Raw genomic sequence first — 21,199 nt, 5'->3', positions numbered from 1 at the left:
GTCACATTTTCCGGCCTCTTGGATGCAACTGAGGAATTTATGAGATGCATAGGGATAGGCTATACTTCTGATCAACATGAACCAAACCGATGCCATATCCAAATAAACGGTTTTAATTCATTATTGGTTTTAATGGTTTTGTTTTAATTGTAAACCGCCCTGAGCCACTTTGGAAGGGCAGTATAAAAATGAATAAATAAATAATAATAAATAATTATATAATTGTTTTATTGTTGTATGGCTTATGAGTAGCTGTGAACCATTTTGGGGGACCTTTTTGAGGGCTGGAAGGCAAAATATAAATCATTCAATAAATAAAATACCTACCCTGTCACATATGGAAGGAGAAGTAAATCTGAGATCCCAGAACAGGATTTATGCATCTTACCATACTGGTCTCCCCCTTGAAGCACAATGCCCATATCCCATAGTTGTGTAAACGGATGTGTAATAACCAGGTGGGGGTATGCTGTATGTCTCACATACCAAAAAGAACCATAGAGGCAACCATCCTACTAGTTCCTCATCTTTTTTCCAAAGTACATCTTTGCAAGCAGAAGGAACCAATATGACATCCAGCTCTATTGTTCTTTTGCTTTGTGAGAAACTAACCCTCATCTTGTTATTCATTCGGTCCTTAAAACCAAGGGCAGCAGAATGGGGAATGGATATGAGATTAAAAGGTTTGACCCACTGAGTTTTGCTGCCATACAATTGCAGCTTCTTAACAAGCTGTGACTTCCTACATCTCAAAATAACACTAGGAGACTAACAAAACAAAAATTAACCAAATGCAACACTCTACTAGGAAAACAGAGCTCCTGGATGTAACTGCTGTACTTGAGCTAGTATTCTCTGTAGGCTCACATATGGGAATGTAAGCGGGACTAGAAAGTTCTGGAAGATTAGGGTCATTGGTCCACTTTACCATGTGTAGTAGCATTCCATACATGAGATAAGAGCCTCCCTGCTAAGTTCCATCCACTATCAATCACTGAGCAGACACCTAGAATTACACAAGTCCTTTGTACAGTCTCCTGCTGTTGGGACAGGGGGCAGCACGTGTGACTGCACAGAATACCCACTCGAAGACCCACAGTTACAGCGAAACAACTCCATTTTCTTCTCCATGGGTTCTGTTCAGTACTACATATGGGACCTTAGCAATTTCACCAGGTAATGGGAGTAGGAGACAATCATGCAAAAAGACCCACTGAAGACAGCTGTCCCAAAACTAATTCCACATGACATCTGGCATGGAGACCAAGAGCCTAGTGCTTCACAAATGTGAAGGAAGAAAGTAAGTATTTACCAATGTCTGTGATGAGATGCCTCCTTGTCTTAAGGAGGCAATCATTAGACCGCTTCTGAAGAAGCCTAACTTGTATCCCCCAGAGTTACAGTAAATAATTACAGGCCTGTCTCCAACCTTCCATTGTTGGGCAAGGTGATTGAGAAGGTGGTGGCCTCCCAACTCCAGGCGGTCTTGGAGGAAACTGATTATCTAGACTCATTTCAAACTGGCTTGCGGGCGGGCTATGGAGTAGAGACTGCCTTGGTTGGCCTGATGGATGATCTCCAATTGGGAACTGACAGACGGAGTGTGACTCTGTTGGTCCTTTTGGATCTCCCGACAGCTTTCGATACTATTGACCATAGTGTCCTTCTGGAACATCTTAGGAGATTGGGGGTAGGAAGCACTACTTTGCAGTGCTTCTGCTCCTACCTCGCTGGTAGATTCCAGATGGTATCTCTTGGAAACTGTTGTTCTTCAAAATCTGAACTTTCGTATAGTGTCCCTCAGGGCTCCGTATTGTCTCTGATGTTGTTTAACATCTACATGAAACCGCTAGGAGAGATCATCAGGGGATTTGGTGCAGGGTGTTATCAATATGCTGATGATACCCAAATCTATTTCTCCATGTCAACATCATCAGGAGAAGGCATAACCTCCCTAAACGCCTGCCTGAAGGCAGTAATGGGCTGGATGAGGGGTAACAAACCGAGGCTGAATCAAGATAAAAAGGAGGAACTTATTGTGTGGGGTCGGAACTCAGGAGACGATTTTGATCTGCTGGTTCTGGATGGGGTCATGCTCCCCCGGAAGGAACAAGTGTGCAGTCTGGAGGTGCTTCTGTATCCAAACCTCTCCTTGGTGTCCCAGGTTGAGGCAGTGGCCAGAGGTTCTTTTTATCAGCTTTAGCTGATACACCACCTGCGTCCGTTTCTTGAGATGAATGAACTAAAAACAGTGGTACACCTGCTGGTAACCTCTAGGCTGGATTACTGCAATGCGCTATATGTGGGGCTGCCTTTGTACGTAGTCCGGAAACTGCAGTTGGTTCAGAATGCGGCAGCCAGGTTGGTCTCCGGGTCATCTAGGAGAGACCATATTTCTCCTGTCTTGAAGGAATTGCACTGGCTACCAATACGTTTCCGGGCAAAATACAAGATGCTGGTCATTACCTATAAAGCCCTAAACAGCTTAGTCCCTGGGTATTTAAGAGAACATCTCCCTCGCCATGAGCCCCACCGCCTGCTAAGATCATCTGGAGAGGTTTGCCTGCAGCTACCGCCAACAAATCTGGCAGCTAATCAGGAACGGGCCTTCTCCGTTGTAGCCCCTGAACTTTGGAATGTGCTGCCCGTTGAAATAAGAGCCTCCGCATCTATTTTAAAAAGGCACTGAACTTTTAGCCTCCCCATCAACTTTTAAAAAGGCACTGAAGACACATTTATTCACCCAGGCTTTTAATTAGATCTATAGTTTTAAATAATTTTAAAACTGGGTTTTAAATGTTTTTAATCTTTTAATTGATTTTAATTGATTTAATCTTTTAAATTATTTTAATTATAAACCACCCAGAGATGCAAGTTTCAGAAGGTATAGAAATATTTTAAATAAATAAAATAAAATAAAATAATGAGCTGCCACAAAAGCCCAGATAGTATTGGGTTTTCCTGGCCACTGGTTGTCCAATGCATCAAAAACGGAGTTTTCACAATCTGAGACACATTCTTTGTAGATACAGAAACACCTTTAGTGGTGCCAGCATGAGCTAAACTTGTAGAAGGAAGAATCTAATTTTTTTCAGTGTCGAATGCCAAGTTCTGCTAAAGATCCAAGAGCACAAGGCTCTCTTCCCCAGAGGACTTCGTGGAAGAGCAGAGAGGAAGAAAACAGGAAGAACCATCTGTTATGAAATGTGAAACATTTAGTTTGAAAGTGGAATCTTTCAGCAAAGCATCTTATATGGGGGCAGGGGGAGTAAGCAGGGTCAGCTCCCATGTCTGGTTATTCACTGACACACCTAACTGAAGTGAGGGCTACCAGGGCTACTCTAGAGCTACTTCATAGGGCAACCAATAAAGATGGCACATGACCAGAAGTTTCAACAAAAGGCATACTCCATAACTGAGGTGAGAACAAACAAAAAAACCCAAACAAACAAGTCTATTGGCAAACTCCAGGCTGCAATAAGGGTCTTGCTAACAAAATTCTCCTAAGGAAGGATTTTATCATTTTATATGAGAACACGGGTACGTGGTGGGCTGACAACGCCACCTTATGAACCAAGAAGGGATCTAGTGCTAGATGAAAAGTTGGTAACTCAGGACAACCTGGGTGGCAGCAGGGAGAGAACTCCAAATAGGGGAATAATCCTTAACAGAGATTCAAAGAGAATAATATCCATTTGGCCAAAAATAATAAAAATCTAAATTGTATATAAAACACAAGAAAGACAGATCACCTCATTGCACACAGGACCTAACTCTAATTTGGACCAACACCCTTGCCCCAATAAAGTTAAACACTGGATAAAGGAAGAGACCAAAGAAAGATTTATTTATTATTTATTACATTTATATCCCGCTCTTCCTCCGAGGACCTCAGAGGAACATGCTTATTTTTATTCTCACAACAACCCTGTGAGGTAGATTAGGCTGAGAGATACATGACAGGTATTGCTAGCTGAAATAAGAAGTAATTAAGCAATTAATTAAGCAATGATCAACTGTAAAAGAGTTCAATGGATAAGGAGCCAAAAAAAAGGCATGAAGACACAAAATAGAAGAGATGCAAGATTCAACAAGCAATCAAGAGCCAGAACAATGTAAAGACTGAATGGTATAGCACTCAGGTATATCAAATCAAAGATGAAAGTTAAGTAGGACATAGAGAATGCATTTGAAGGTAAAGAATTGAAATCTTAAATGGAATGCAAAAACAAAAAGATAACCATTGAAAAGAAATCCAGATTTCAATGGAATCCGGCTCCGTCTACAGATTTCGACGGAAGTCTCACGAGATCTCCAGCTGGAACAAGAGGAGGAGGAGGCCTGGCCAGTGGGGGGTGGGGGAGGGAGGGAGGGAGAAAGAGGATGAGGCCTGGCTGGAGAGAGAGAGGGAAATGGGGTGCCAGAGGTGGTGGTGGGTGCAGCAGAGACTGCGCACCCGCCAGAAACTGCTGCACGGGGGACTGGAGGTTTGGTTGTGTGTGCGCGCGCATATGCACACCTTAGGTTGAACAGTGATTTACACCCAACTGGTATTATTCCCCCACAAAGCAAGGTAACAATCACACATCAGAGCAAACATGATAAGAATAGTTGATCTAAGTGGGAGATTAAGTTGGTATCTTTGGTTTTGGTTTAGAGTGGGGCGATACAATTCCAGCTATTGTTAGACTACAATTCCCCAACTGGTCAGGCATGACTGAAGTTATAGTCCAATTGTAAACCGCCCAGAGATGCAAGTTATCAGCAGGAGCATTCCCAGATGGGGCTTTTAGCTTGCATCTCCACTGGAATGGAGGGTGTGCATCCACATATCGGCCAGATTTCCCCTGAAGTCCAAGCAACGTATCAGAGGGAACTCCATACACGATTTGGGTTTTCCCCTGCACACTGTTGCCAGCAATGCTTTACTGTCAGCTCCCAGGAACGCCCCCCCTCCCCCGTTTGTGTTTGAGTCTCCAGGCTTGGAGATCTCACTTTGTATATGCTCAGGAGCCTCACAGTATTGTGAGCTCTCCGTGGGGACAGGTCACTTAGTGACAGTGGGCCAGTCACCCCTAGATTTGGCTCCTAACAAGAAAAACATAAAAGGGAGCAGATGCACATCCTCCCTCATGCTGGGATATTCTAAGTAGACCCCAGGAGTTAACTAAAAGCAGGTTAACTCTCTGCCAAGGCCACTCTGCCCTCAGTGTGAACCGCCTGCCCTCCTCTCCTTTCGCAAAAAGAATAGCAGCCAGCTAATGTGCCAATTAGCGCAACAGGAAGAACACAGATAAGGCTTGCGGAGGTAAATCTTTCCCCTCACAAAACAGGCTGAGCCAGCAATACGAACCTAAGAGATGCACCCATTAAAAGGACTGATTGGATTACCGGACCTTCCATCCATGCAGATTCCCCTTCTCATGTCTATACACTCTGTTTTCATGATAAAAGCCTTGGCATACCTCAGCAATTCCCACATTGTTACACTCAGGAAGAAAGATCAGCAACCATGGGATTCTTGCCAGTCCCACCAAACACACCTGTCCAACAAAAATCGTCACTTGGAATGTGCCCCAAGGATATGTATTTGGGTATAAGAAGTCCCAGTTACATGATCCAGTGTGCTCCTTGTGATCTTCGTGCTCTCTACGCACCAGCTACCTTGGCGTTACCAGCAGTTTGGGGGCGATTTACTGTCCACAGGCCACCACGCAAGGCTGTGTTCATTACTTTGTGCCACTCTCCAGATCGGCTTTTTTGCCCAGCCTGATCTACCCAGTCTTCCTCGCTAACATAGGAAGCTGGTTCCACAGAGGAAGCACCCTCCTGGATTCACCTTTACTGTCTAAACTTCTGCATCCACCTTGGCCCGAGCTATTCCTGAGGAACAAAGTTCATCAGTGGTTCCCGGAGCCCTTCATCCAAATGATATGAGCATTCACCCCTCACTGGGCCCAAACTCTATCTCTATTCCCCTTTCTTAAATCGAACTGCCTCCTTCTATAAAAAGCCTCTTTCTCTTTCCCGCCTGGGAACTTACACATTGCAGTTAACTCATTGCAGTTAAACATATTTTTGATAGTAATATTGCTCTAACCACACATTTCTCTCCTTTGTAACCCTCCCTACAATAAATATCTTCTTTTTATGTTTTGGAACTTGAATCTTGTCTCAGTCTGGTCATTTCCTGAGTCCACAACTTTGTGCAAATTAAAACTTATATGAAACTGTTCCTTTCTGAGCTAATTTCCCTACGTAAACCCAAAAGGTAGATTTCAGGGTGTTCGCCAACCAGTATTGCAGTTTCACTAACAATACTGGCACCTAGCCCAATTTATGTCTGGGATTTTAAAAATCCACTTTTTGTGTCGGAGTATTCGATATACTCCAAACTCACAATAAAGCCTCACAGGAAACCTGTGGTAAAGCCTGCTGTCTGGGAAAGCTACAGGAGGGCCAAAGTTGCTCAAGCCTGGTTTAGAGAAACTGGATTTTAAGGAGGCCATTTTAGGAAGAGCTGTTGGGAGTGACATCAAGAAGCAGAGAAGCCCTGTAGACAATTTGAATAAAAACTAGTAATGCAGTAACAATGAGGAGGAGACAGGCCATTGCCTACAGGTAGGCAAGTTTTAATTTGCATATAGACACTGATTTTAGCAAGACATAACTAAGTAAAAAAAAAAAATCTAAGCAATTTCAAAATTCAGTATGTAAATAAAATATTAGATAAACTCAAAGAAAAACATATTTTGCAAGTTAACTTTCAGAATGCCTCCAAGAAGATACAACATTTTCTTCCAGAATTTTTCTTCTGGCACTAATTGAAGCACATAAAAATTGAGCAGTTTTAATGGTTATATAGCTGCTTCGTTCACATAACAGGTACCTGCCAACATGTCCCTATTTTCCCATTCAGGATAATGGGAAAATAGGGACATGCTGGCAGGTATGCAGGTAAATATCTAGATCTGAGGCTGACTTCCTCTTATATTGTAGCAGAATATGCCCCAGATATGATTTCCAGCCACTGCTTGTAACAAACGGATGATCCAGAAAGGTACAAATATCTAGAAGTTGTTTTAATTTTTCTCCTCTTCTTAAGAGCAACATCTGCTGCTCTTAAAATGAAATTAGCTCTTCAACTCACACTGAAGAGCTAATTTTCCACCAAAGCAATTTTCAAACTGTTGATGACTATCAAATTGTAAGCCTCACATTTATAATCACAGATTGTCCAGTGAAACCAAAGAATGGTGAGGACTGCAGAACTAACAGATCAAATGATGAACCCTCACACATTTTTCAGACAGAAGCCCTTACTTTGCTGCTGCTCTCTGAATGGACAGAAAGGAGACAAGGCAGGCAGGTGCTGGCTTTGCCTCCTCACTCATGCCTCGGACACTACTACACATGGGTTAGCAACAGAGCCACTACTCAAAATTTTCAAGAACTTTTTTTTTTAAGATCCCACCCAAATTCTGCATTGATCCCACCTGAAAGCTTGTGGATTTCCCCTTCCACTTGAAGCTGACTGTCACTCTTTAAAAATACATCCTTGAGGTTGCATGACCCTCAGGGACATATTTTGGGGGATCATAGCCAGCTTCAAAAGAAAGGGGAGATCAACTAAATTTGCCACTACCCCACAGTCTGCAAATAGCATGCATCAATAGTCTGGATGTCAGCCAGTATTTCTTACAAGCAAACATCTGCCAGCATTGCCATCATATTCACACTCAGGCTACAAGATACAGGAGAATCTCAGTATTCGCGGGGGTTCCATTCTCCGCTACTAATGCGGATACGGAAACCATGCAATTGGTGCAACTGGATCGCAGGGATTAGGTTCCAAGAGAAGAAAATTGGTCAAAACCTGCCATTTTTTGAACATTTTTCTTTTTAAAACAGGGCTAAAAGGCCCTAGAAATGCGGGCGGGGGGTGATGTGCTCCATGTGTCCCCAGCAGTCCAGGAATGCCCCCCAGGAGTTGAAAATCAGCCAAAAATCGGCCAAAGATCACTTTTTGCCTGTTCTTTAAAAGGGGGGCTAAAAGGCCCTAGAAATGCAAGGTGGGTGCTTATCGTGCTCCACAGGTCCTCAACAGTAAAGCAATGCCCCCAAGAGTTGTAAATTTGCCACAAAAATCTCCTTTTTGCATCTTTTAAAAAAAATGAGCCATAAAATGGCTCCCTATGTCAAAATGGAGGCCAGAATGACCTCCAAGGTCATTTCCAGCTACCCCCAACCAGTGTTCCCTCTAACAGGGATTCCCAGATGTTTTTGACTACAACTCCCGGAATCCCCAGCTGCATTAGCTTTTGCATGGGGATTATGGGAACTGCAGTCAACATCTGGGAATCCCTCTTAGAGGGAACACTGCCCCCAACCCGCGGATACACAGATCTAACCCTTTTTTTACCTCCCCACTCCCCGCGGATATGGAGGTTAAGTGTCTCTTATCTGGCCACAGATACGTGAAACTGTGGATAGTGAACCCACGATTAACACGGTTTTCCTGCACCTGCAATTTTCATTGTGCACATGCTAATTTCATAACCCCTGAATGGACATCAAGAGCTTAATTATTTCAAGTGTCCACACATTATTATTTCAGTTTTAATACAACCATGTAAGCCATATACAAATTTCTTAAAACCAGCATTGCAGATTATTGAAAACTATGGTAAAGTTTCAGGATATCTGTTGAATGTCATTTAAGCTGAACTGTTACATTATTTAAAAAAGATATCTTCAACATGAGATAAGATGGATATTTTCAATAGGATATCCTAAAAGATACTGAGTGTGACAGAGAATAGCAACGGGATATCCTGAAATAATTGACACATTTGGTTGTAATTAGAGAGGGTAGAGAAAAAGTGACTAAAGCTAACGGGTTCATTCTATGTTGGAATTTTACTGGATACTAAAATTAGCATCATAACATATGCCTCAATAAACTCTGTATTTATAAAGTGAAGAATAAGCATAATAGTTTCTGAGCAATGTCAATAATTGTTATAGTAAATGAATTTAAGAATAGATACATGTTAATTTACAAATGTTTGAAATCTATCTTTTGTAAAAGGAAATTAACAAACTTCTGTATTTTATATGTAATAATAAAAAATAAATTTTCAAGACTCATGGCTGCATTTCATGACAATGACATATTTCAAAGAATCTGAACAAAATAATACACCATTACAACATTAAAATATGTAATTACCTCATACAAAACAGTTGTATTCCCATGAAGGAGAGGTCCATAACAAATATACGAATGGCCAACCACCCAGCCCAAGTCAGAAGCTGCCCACCAAATCTAAAAAGAAATAAGTAAATTGTAATAGAGCATTCAAAACAAATTTTCACCATTATAAATATATAAATATAAATTACCTCTTTAGTTTTAAGTCCATATATAGCAGACATGGTCCAGTTTAACATAACTGCATAGCCACCTGTTGGTCTAACAACACCCTAAGTGAGAAGCAATTTGAAATTAAGATCATTTGTAAACAAATATGCACTGAAACATTCTCCCATAAGGGAAATAATTACTGCATTTACCTGAATCCAAGACTAGGTTTTCCCCCAGGTACTTTGATGTTAGACACTGGGCATGGGGGCTGTCTTAAATTCAGAGTGCTGTTCCTTTTGGGTAAATACAAGCATAACCTGTATTTGACTTCTATTTTTAAGGGGGTCATCTTAAATCCAGGGTCATCTTCTATTCGGGTAAATACAGTATTACCATAGTTTAACTTACAGAAGTGCCAACATCCTAGCTCCTAGAAGCCCTCCAGAATCTCAGAGAAGTAGCAGATACAACCTCCACTTCTATATATCCAACCATGAGAACTTTTAAAATAGAACCTGAGCCAGTTTTGGAAGGGCGGTATATAAATCAAATAAATAAATAATAAATTCCTTCACATCTGGTTGATATCCTGGATCTGGAACTTGCACATTGTAGGAAGTCCACACCCCTGGCTTGTCATGGTTATCACATAGATAGGTATATCATGCCAATGCTGGGGGGGGGGGCATTTGTCTCTTCTTGGGACACTTTCCTAGTCTTCCCGACTGCGTGCTATAGCACCTAACTGTGGTGTGTTAACTGGATATGCTCTAACAAAGTGGTTTCAGACATTTCAGGAAGGACAACCACTCAGATGTGAGTGATTAGCACTTCTGGTTGTCAGTGCTTCTTTCTAATCATGTATAAAAGGAGATGCACCAACTATCTCTGCACCTAAAACCTGAGCATTTCCCCCATAGGAACATAGGAAGTTGCCGTGTGAGTTACCTTTTGAACACGACCAACAACCCTCACCAGGGCGTTTTCCAGATTACACGCTACAACAGGGGTTAAATGCTTTGGCTTGGCAGGATTGTATTGAAAATGATCCCCAGAATCTCTAACTCCAACGGGAAAATACAGCTACCTTTTTGTGATGCACATGCAACGTTGTAGCACTGTAACGCAAATATAAAATCCAAAAGAAGGCATCAGAAATAAAAACAGCACCTTCCAGTCAGATCAGGGACTGTGGTCTCACAACACAGGAACTACGGAAGCACACTTAGCAGATCTGCAGTGACACTGTTGTAGGGTTTAATCTGGAAAGTGCCAAGATGGTTGTGTAACTAATTTGCTCTTCCAGCTGGCAGCCCTTAATGTCTGAAGCCATGCTCAGTCTTGCCTCATAGACTGTTAGGTAGCCTTTTCCTTTCTCATTCAGCCTATTCATGTTAGCTGTGCTGCTATAATCATTCCTCTTGCTTTTTGTTTGTTTATTTGATTCTCTCTATCTTTTGTTGTTATTTCTTCACACACAGAATTCAGTTTGAGTATATTTTATCTATCCCATCCATATATCACCACTACACAGGAACTTCATTCCTTGATCTTATCCATATCCAGCATGACATAAGAGTAAAGTTGTGCAGCATCGTCTAGGAGGATGAGCAGAATTCAAAGATCAGAAACACAATGGAGCTAGCTAGAATCTTCAAGGTGTATTACACAAGAAGCAACTTCCAAATCCAAATTGCTCAAACCTTCACTGAACATACATTTCAAAACATTAAAAGTAATAAGTTAAAAGTAGTGAAATATGACCAAGTATGATTAAAGCCAGCTCCAACAATGCTCAACTTTTATTAGTGCTAAGCTTTGGGGAAACAGTCTCAAGCTCTTAATTAAATTCTCCCTGATGTGGAATAGAACATAATTTGTCACAGATACTTATACTGAAAGAAACAACCTACCTTGGGTGTGCCAGTTGTTCCCGATGTATAAAGAATATAAAGTGGATGGTCTGAAAGAACAGGGACACAGTCACATGGTTTGGCTTTTGCCATTTCTTCATGCCAGTCCACATCACGTCCTTGCTTCAGAGGGACAGCTCCCTGAACACCAATGGATGGAATACAAGAACAATTGAAACTGCATTTATAAAAAAAGATAATGGCTCAAAAACACTCATCAGGTTTTCCACAAGGAGACACCATATGTATCTAATCCTCCAGTCACAGGAGTTTTAGCAGCTGTATTGAAACTTACACAATGATATGCTTTAAATAAGCAGAACAGCAGAGGCTCATCACAGAGATCATGAAATGTAATTTAAGTCTCATGAAATGAATATTCCAATTACACGTACACGAGAACCTCGATATCCACAGAATTCCATGGATTCGTGTATCTGCGGTCGGGTAATTGACACCAAACCTTGGTATACACGGGGGGACTCAGCAAATAAGGCGTTAATTCCATGTATCTATGGGTCACGGATGGTGAGAAATGACCTCAGACTAGAGGTCATTTCCAGCCACCATTTGGTGTTCGGGAGCCTCAAAATGGCTCCATTTTAAAAAAAAATTGAAAATCCCAATTTTCAGCAATTTTCGGCCATTTAGGGGCACAGCTCAACTAAAGGTGGTCAGAAAAGCATGGTAGGCAGCTTCCCCCTGCATTTTACCCCAAAATTTGGCCAATTTTTGATTATTTTCCAGACCTCCAGAAACCTAACCCCCATGATCCCATAGCACCAGACTCAATATTCATGGTTTCCATATCCACGATTGCAGTGGGGAACGGAACCCCTGAAAATATTGAGGTTCTCTTGTATTCAGGGAAAATATAAAAGAAAAAACAGTCCAAGCATGTGTGTAAAAATGATTAACAATTCTACCATGTTGGGGCGACTGTAAATCAGAACTCTTTCAGGCTGGTGCGTTATCATCTCCAACGCTTTTTCTAGAAGTGGTACATACTCCACCTTTCTCCCAGGTTCTATTCCAAATGTTGCTGTTACAACAAGTTTCGGCTAAAAGAAAAAAGAAATACTTATAAATTCATTCCCTACTCCATTGATCTAAAAACCCCAACTCAGCAGACAACTTCTTTCCTCCTCTGCCCTACATATCAAAGGTACATACTTTTGAATCTAAAACATTCTTTTATGTATGCATAAAAGTGCAGTGCTCCTGGTGGGTCAGTTGTGTAAAGCACTTGTTTTTTGGGAAACCACAGCAGAGTTTGCTGTGGTACACCAATTGGAGATTTGCGCTCATGGTGAACACTTCACACAACAAGTTCACCAGAGACGTTTTAAATATACAGTGAGGGAAATAAGTATTTGATCCCCTGCTGATTTTGTCCGTTTGCCCTCTGACACAGAAATGACCAGGCTATAATTGGAATGGTAGGTTTATTGTAGCTGTGAGAGACAGAATAACAACAAACAAACCCTCAAAAGCCCAGTGCCCAAAAGTCAGCGATGGATTTGCATTGTAGTGAGGGAAATAAGTATTCGATCCCCTATCAACCAGCAAGATTTCAGGCTCCCAGGTGTTTTTTCACTATATGCAGGTAACGAGCTGAGATGAGGAACACCCTCTGTAAGGGAGTGCTCCTAATCCCAGCTTGTTACAGTACCTGTATAAAAGACACCTGTCCATAGAAGCAAGCAATCACTCAGCTTCCAAACTCACCACCATGCCCAAGACCAAAGAGCTGTCGAAGGATGTCAGGGACAAGGTTGTAGACCTGCACAAGGCTGGACTGGGCTACAAGACTATCGCCAAGCAGCTTGGTGAGAAGGTGACTACAGCTGGCACGATAACTCGCAAATGGAAGAAACACAAAACAACTGTCAATCTCCCTCGGTCTGGGACTCCATGCAAGATCTCACCTTGTGGAGTTGCAATGATCATGAGAACGGTGACAAAGCAGCCCAGAACTACACGGGGGGGAACTTGTCAATGATCTCAGGGCAGCTGGAACCATAGTCACCAAGAAAACAATTGGTAACACATTACGCCATGAAGGACTGAAATCTTGCAGTGCCCGCAAGGTCCCCCTGCTCAAGGCAGCACATGTACAGGCCCGTCTGCAGTTTGCCAATGCACATCTGAATGATCCAGAGGAGAACTGGGCGAAAGTGTTGTGGTCAGATGAGACCAAAATCGAGCTCTTTGGCATCAACTCAACTCACCGTGTGTGGAGGAGGAGGAAATCTGCCTATGAGCCCAAGAACACCATCCCCACCGTCAAACATGGAGGTGGACACATTATGCTTTGGGGGTGTTTTTCTGCTAAGGGGACAGGACACCTTCACCGCATCGAAGGGACGATGGACGGGACCATGTACCGTCAGATCTTGGGTGAGCACCTCCTTCCCTCAGCCAGGGCATTGAGAACGGGTCGTGGATGGGTATTCCAGCATGACAATGACCCAAAACACACAGCCAAGGCAACAAAGGAGTGGCTCAAGAAGAAGCACATGAAGGTCCTGGAGTGGCCCAGCCAGTCTCCAGACCTTAATCCCATAGAAAATCTGTGGAGGGAGCTGAAGGTTTGGGTTGCCAAACATCAGCCTCGAAACCTTTCTGACTTGGAGAGGATCTGTAAAGAGGAGTGGGACAACGTCCCTCCTGGGTTGTGTGCAAACCTGGTGGCCAACTACAAGAAATGTCTGACCTCTGTGATTGCCAACAAGGGTTTTGCCACCAAGTACTAAGACATCTTTTGTGAAGGGATCGAATACTTATTTCCCTCACTACAATGCAAATCCATCGCTGACTTTTGGGCACTGGGCTTTTGAGGGTTTGTTTGTTGTTATTCTGTCTCTCACAGCTACAATAAACCTACCATTCCAATTATAGCCTGGTCATTTCTGTGTCAGAGGGCAAATGGACAAAATCAGCAGGGGATCAAATACTTATTTCCCTCACTGTAAATTGTGACATGCAGAACAGCAATATGAATGGGTCCAGACTAGTTTATATTATGGAAAGCCTGGTTCCCTTTTTAGTTTTGGACAAGCTTCCTTATATTTAAACGCTACCTAGAATTCATGAAGAAAATATATTTGAATTAATTATTATTGTTATTAAAAACACAAAATCGTATGGCAACTTAAAGACTAACAAATGTATTGATCATACACCTTTGTAGACTTTAAGGTGCCACAAGACACTTGTTTTTGCAGTAACAGACTAAAACAGCTTCCACTCTTGAAGTTTTTTTTTACTGTTAGTGTTTTGTTCACATTACCACTGATAACGGTGTCAAAGCAAAAATAACAAAGTGTCTTCTGTGATCTTAAAGTAATTGATTTATTGTGACATGAACATTCCTGGACTAGATATCTTCAAGAGCTTTCCTCAGTTGGCGAACATATGCATACAGCCCAATTTTTTTAAAAAAAGAAACAATGGGACCAAATGGCAATGAAACACAAGTAGTACAGTAGGTCTGTGGCATTTCTATACAAAGTCTAAAGATCAACACAAGCACATATCCAATTCTGAACTCTGGACAGAAGGCTGGATCCAGACCATATATGAGTGAAAGTAAGTTCAGATAAATGGAAGTTTACACAAGTTTTCTGCACCCCGCCCTCCGCCACCATTCCCAGAAAGGTTTTCTACCCCTCCCCACGCCATTCCCAGCAGCCCCCTACATCCCTCAAACATTCTTTTCTGAATCAGAGGACCTCAAAAATAAGGTGAGACACAGCACAAAGGGCAGCAGAGGTACCTTCTGCGAGAAAAACTCTGCTCATGGAAGTGCCTCTGCAATTCCCTCTTCTCCCACATCAGCCCCCTAAGCCCTATCTCACCACATTCCAAAGGGTCCTCGGACCCTTAGGGGAAACTTGTGGGAGGATGAATGGGGCTGCTTTGAGGAAGAGGGCAGGAAGGTTCCCTTGTGCGAGGTTCATTCTGCTCACAAAAGGATCCAAAGAATCCAATCCAAAGAAGCCCAAGCCCCCAAGGAGGGGTGGGACAGGTATACAGTTATAATGGCAGAAAATGTAGATTTGAAAGCATGTGGTAATGCCTGCTGGCATTTTGAAAAATGAACAAATGGGTGAATAAGATTTCCATCAGTCAGGGGACAGGGCTCCAGGAGTGAAAATTTTAGAAGTATATATGCAATTGCTTTTAAAATGTGTGAATGGGACTCTTCTATGATTATTAAAGTTCAAGGCAATACTTAAATTAAATATTAATAATAAATGCTACATTGTTATTAGTATTTCATAGTGTCTAAACCAGCCAAAGTTTTGCTTTTTTTTCATGAAATACGATTTCAGGTTTTTGAAGCTGTAACCATGTATAAAGTTCTATTAATTATTCAAGAAAACCACACTACTCTCAAAGTGGCCTTATTAGCCATGGAAGCTTTAATTCAGAAGTGAGAATGTGCCTTTTTGCCAAACAGGAACATATTCCAAGAGTTAATGTATTAATTTTGTACACAAACTTCATGAAAAGGACTGTTTATCTGGTATTTCCAAGGCTCTTTCTTTATGAAGAGTAAATACCAGCATTTATTACCTGAAAAGTCTGCATTAAAGAATGATCACTACTATAATTCATAAACACTGAATAGTTCCAATTGATTGAATTTTGTCAAAAGTACAGAATCACCACCAAATGAAAAACTACATGGGTGCTTTTACACTAGAACATATTGAAATAAAACAATTCAATGAGTACATTCCTTAACTACAGACACATACAATGAAAGGCATCTCACAACCTACTCGGAGTAAGGCAAAAGATAAGAAAAACCTATACTTCGATTCCACATCTTTAGAACACGTTTAATGTCTTTCGATGCCTAGTAACCTGACAAGACTAACAATTATCAACAGCAGGCTTCTGAAGCATTCCCAAAGCTATTTAAAATTCAAGATAAACTACATTAAACTGATACAGTGTATGTGCTATTTTGAAGCAGAATAGAAAAATAATTATTTTCATTAGATAAGATTCAGTCTGTGCTCACCTTTTAAAAGAGCTTCACGACTGAAGAATTTACAATATGAACAGAGAGTATGTAGAGTATCAGATATAAAAATAAAATTAAACTTTGTTGTAACTGATACTCAGGGAATTATCCACAGTAGTATCACAAAGAGGGTTTATTTCCCCTTCATTCATTTGTTTACACTGATTGTAGACATTGAGGTCATTCACACAATCAAAAACTGTTATATCCGGGTTTGGGAGCTGTGTGTACTCCAATTTTTGGGTTGTGTGGAAGCAAGGTAAGAGCAAAGCCTAGGTAGAAGTGATTGTGTGGAAACAAGGTAGGAGGAAAAGCTGTTCCTCCTACCTTGCTTCCACACAATCACTTCTACCCAAGTTTTCCTCCCATCCGAAAATAGGGAGCACACACAGCTCCCAAAGCTGGGTAGAATACAGTTTTTGTTTGTGTGAATGACCTCATGATGTTGGTAAGAAGAAAGCAAGAATTAGCCACAGAATATCAACCATAAACTAGCAAAACACTCATTCCTAATAAAGCTCTAGTCTGAAAAAGGTAGACATGGTTGAGAACTAGGATGAAGGGGAACAAACAAATATATCTATAATGGATTGCTGTAAATATACATTAAATAATGTATACTCTAGTATGCAACATTTGAAGTTATGTGGCAGATATTTTAATGGCATACACTACAATTGCTCCTCATTTAAAAGGCCAAGATGCTCATCATCCAAAAAGTAATACCACTGTAATGCCTGTAGACATCTTAGAGAAAGTATGGATGAACTGAATGAACACGCATTTTCAGTGAGCAGTCGTTGATATATGAAAACTGATTCAACAGGATGTAGGGACAGTAAAAATAAACAGGCATCATGTTAGTAGCATGAGGATTTGTTGTCAAAACATTGTAATTCAGCGTTAGCTTCACAAAAATATGCAACAGATCGATCTCGCAGTGATAGAAGCATCCAACATAAATCCAGCAGAATCTTCCTGGGCCAGTTCAGATAATAATTTCAACGTGTGATGAGATTCCTCTACCCATGTACAAATAATCATCTGAATGGAAAACCATACATTCTCTGCCCTGGATTTAAATACTAGATATAATGCAGGATTTAGAATGTGGGGTAGTCACTATCACATGATTAGATGATTGTGTGAACTGCAATATGGTATTTTTTCTCTTTAACCATAAAGTTTGAATTGTAAACAGGACAAAGCCCAAGATTGGTGCTCTCACAACTCTCCACTTACGTGTGTCCCATTTTTAAATCTCTGCCTGAGGTGGAGAGTTGAGAAAGTCCTTTTAATCTTTGCCACACTAACTGACATAGGTGGAATAAGCGCTGCTTACAAGACAAGCATGCTGTTTACAAGTTTCACCCACGTTCTGGTATAAAAACTGTGTGTGTTTGTTTCAAACATGAATTTTTTTTTAATGTTTTGCTGTGACAAGAAAAAAGGGGTTAGTTTTACCCACCAAGCCTTAAGGATTACCCCTGGTCCCCTGTCTTCACTCCCCAACCTTCCAGAGTCCCACTTACAGCCTCTTCAGTCACTTCCCTCCCCCTGGGATCTGACAGAGCATTTTGCCCAGGAAGATCCCAGTCAGGTTGGGGGTGAAGAAGAGGTTGCAAGAGGAGAGAGCCCAAGGTGGAGTGGGCACCAGAGTGGGGTGAGCACCTTAAGAGACACCAGGCATATCCCTTAAGGCATAGGGGTCACATACCTGCAAACATGTCCCTATTTTCCCATTCAGGTAAATGGGGAAACAGAAAATGTTGGCAGGTATGGGGATCACCCCTGGTCCCTTGCCTTCTCTTCCCCACCTTCCAGCTGCCAACTTACGGCTGCAAACAGTGAGGCTAATCACACGATGGGAGAAAATCAGGCTAGCAGAGGCTAGCCCGATTTTCTCCCATCGTGAGAACCACCGGGCTTGGCTGCGAGCCCGGTGGTTCTTCAGCGGGTAACACGCTTAAGTAGCCTTGCCCTAAAACCAGGTTTGTGGAGAGAGTACTCCACAAATCTGGTTTTTGAAATCATGTGTTGCTGAGGCGAGGCTCCACACCATGGCAACTCATGAGTAGACCCCCGACCAGGAGGCTTAAAAGCAGCCTCCTGGCTCGGGGTTCTCTCACAGCATGCCCTGCGCGCTCCAGCATACCACATAGCCCCCAATCCTCCCAGCCCCCGCCAGCTCCGTAATGGAGCTGGCAGTCATGTGAGCTAAGCCCGCTCTCCCCGCTAACCCTCCCCAGGTGGCTCCCACTGATCATGGGAACCGCCTCAGTGCCTTTTCTGTCTCTAGCAGAAATCTGGGGAAACTGTGTGAGGATCCTTGGAAACTGTGTGAGGATCCTTTCCTATAAAAGGGCTTTTCCCAGTTTGGAGCGCAATATATTGCTATCTATCTAAAGAAATTTATATCGATTATAAAGCTGCTTGGGCCTCACTCACTCACTGACATGAAACTCCCAGACCAACACACACAAAACATCTATCTAATTTGGGGGGTGGGTTCCAGACCTCAACCAGACTAGGACGGGTCTTCTTCCTGCCTCTTATTTATCCACCATCTTCCTTAGTACATTCCACTGAGCGTTTACGAGAGCAAGGATTAATGCTCTCCCCTCTGTGTTACTATCTGGGAGATTTAATCATCTCCCCTTGGAGGAACGTCGATGTAGTTGTGGTTCAGGTAAAGCAGAAACTACTGCCCATATCCTACTACACTGTAAATTACATCAGGAGATCAGGCAATGGCTTATCCTTCCCATAGTGTCTCAATCCGACGACTATTTAGTTAATTTTTTACTTTCAGATAGGGATTCTTTGTTTCCAATTCTGTAGCAAGGTTCTGTTATATTGCTTCCAGATTGCATAAAGCAAGTTACTCTATGTATAAGCTTATTATTCTGTATTCTGTATTTGTACCTTGTATTTCATATATCTTCTTGTTTAGTCTATGAGTGTAAATAAATATTACAAAATGCAAGACCTTTAATTTGTGTACTTCAAGCTAGCAGGCAGGTAAGTATGTCTCCACAGAAGACAAAGGAACCAAAGCTCTCAGTTCTGCCTTGGAAAACAGTTATATCTCAACAGCTGATCACTGTGCATGGCTCAATCATTTTATGTAATTATATCTATGAAAAGGTGCTGTTTGAAGTAGGAAATATAATAAAGGAAGCCTAGGAATCATAGAGGGAGGGGAATGATAGGCCTGCATCTAGGGGAGAGAGGGCCCGTGTTCATCCCTCTCTCTGGCGGCCCCCCAGAGTGAGGGAGATAATGGAGAAAATAGGGAGCGGTGGAGCAGGAGAGCCCTCAGGAGCTGGGGCCCCGTGTTCTTTGAACCCTTTCGTTCAATTATAGCTACGCCCCTGCCTGCATCTGTGAAAGGAAGGTTCTAAACACGTGACTGGAAGAATATGTTCTACCCACATTGGTCCATTCATCTTTTTCCAAGTGGGTATAAAAAAACCCACAGATATATTATTAAACATGCATTTAAAAGTACAGTATCATCTGAATTGGCCCCCTGTCAAGAGAAGGGGAATTCTGTCATCCTTGGGTTAAACAAAAGGATTTTGTTTAACATAGTGCTTCTAATTTACTATGAGGGCAACACTGAAGTTGCTGTTTGAAGTAGGAAATATAATAAAGGAAGCCTAGGAACCATAGAGGGAGGGGAATGATAGGCCTGCATCTGTGAAAGGAAGATTCTAAACACGTGATTGGAAGAATACGCTCTACCCACATTGGTCCGTTCATCTTTTTCATAGTAAAGGAGCATCTTGTATGTCTGTGCACTCCAAGCCCTTCCTATTCATTTGGAGGGAGGCTCCATTATTAGATCTTTTCCCCTTCCTCTCAAAACCTGTTAAAAACGTTATTACCCTGGCATGATCAATGCGAGTAGAAAGTTCTTTTGAAGCAAATCCACCAAAAATGAGGCTATGTATCGCTCCTAGTCTTGCGCACGCCAGCATCGTGTATATTGTCTGTGGGATCATGGGCATATAGATGATGACACAGTCTCCTTTCTTCACACCATGGCTTGCCATCACACCAGCCAGTTTGGAGACCTAAGCACACAACATTTTAAAGTTATTTGGAAGCTATTTGGAAACAATATCATATACTATCATTGCTTCTTCATTACAACAGCTAAAAAAACCTAATCAACCCAAAGGAAAACATATTAAAAACTAGCATCAGGATCAATGTTTTAAAAAAAGACAAAAAAGGATTTCATTGTTAAAAGAAGAAACTACTACATAAATGTGACATAAACAACTTGTAAGCACGTCAATTCAACATACATTGTTTTGCATCATTTAAACAATCGGATTCAAAATTGAAGCAAGATGCCAAAAAAGATAGTTTTGGCAAAGTTGGGTCAAAAAGGAGATTAAAGTTTTCATTTTTCATTCTGTGAAAAATAAACCACAATCCAAAGTGAACTCTCTGTGCTATCAGTAAAGGTATTTTAGAAATACTTGAATAAATTTCATTGATGAGCTATTCCATTTTACTTGAAAATGTGCAGTATTGCATGTAATTATATTTAGCAGGCTATACATAGGTTTGTTGATTTTAGAAAGTAAGTTAAAGGGATATAATATAATCCCAGATATATATGTGCTTATTGTACAAAATCTGCCTCTAATAAAATTATATTATTAATTTTAATGCATTTATTAAAGGATTTATATAACCGCTCTTCTACCTTTACAGGCACGTGTAGCCTATACCTAAAATATGGTCCTATACCAAATCTACCAAATTCACATGAACTTCTCAGTTTATTTGGCTTTGTGAGCTGCTTCCCCACCCTCCCACTCCATATCATACCAGATCCAGCCAAAGAAATTATCTCCAAGTTAT

At 41.5% G+C, this 21,199-nt stretch overlaps 1 protein-coding gene across 3 annotated transcripts in view; it reads right to left on the bottom strand.

Annotated features, from left to right (window-relative positions):
- ACSS3 (acyl-CoA synthetase short chain family member 3) overlaps positions 1 to 21,199 on the bottom strand; it is a 120,125-nt gene that overhangs the window by 56,292 nt on the left and 42,634 nt on the right. For 2 of the 3 annotated variants that reach the window (XM_053255059.1, XM_053255060.1), the window contains exons 3-7: positions 20,209 to 20,397; positions 12,207 to 12,341; positions 11,281 to 11,421; positions 9,406 to 9,486; positions 9,233 to 9,328 (exon numbers count right to left, since the gene is read on the bottom strand). In XM_053255059.1, coding sequence (XP_053111034.1) covers positions 9,233 to 9,328; positions 9,406 to 9,486; positions 11,281 to 11,421; positions 12,207 to 12,341; positions 20,209 to 20,397 — 642 coding nt within the window. Of the gene's footprint in view, positions 1 to 9,232; positions 9,329 to 9,405; positions 9,487 to 11,280; positions 11,422 to 12,206; positions 12,342 to 20,208; positions 20,398 to 21,199 lie in introns of those variants that run through there. The other variant, XM_053255061.1, reaches the window with a different exon arrangement.

This window comes from Hemicordylus capensis, chromosome 5 (assembly GCF_027244095.1).
Source record: "Hemicordylus capensis ecotype Gifberg chromosome 5, rHemCap1.1.pri, whole genome shotgun sequence".
Taxonomy (NCBI): domain Eukaryota; kingdom Metazoa; phylum Chordata; class Lepidosauria; order Squamata; family Cordylidae; genus Hemicordylus; species Hemicordylus capensis.
This window is presented reverse-complemented; position numbering and strand designations above follow the sequence as displayed.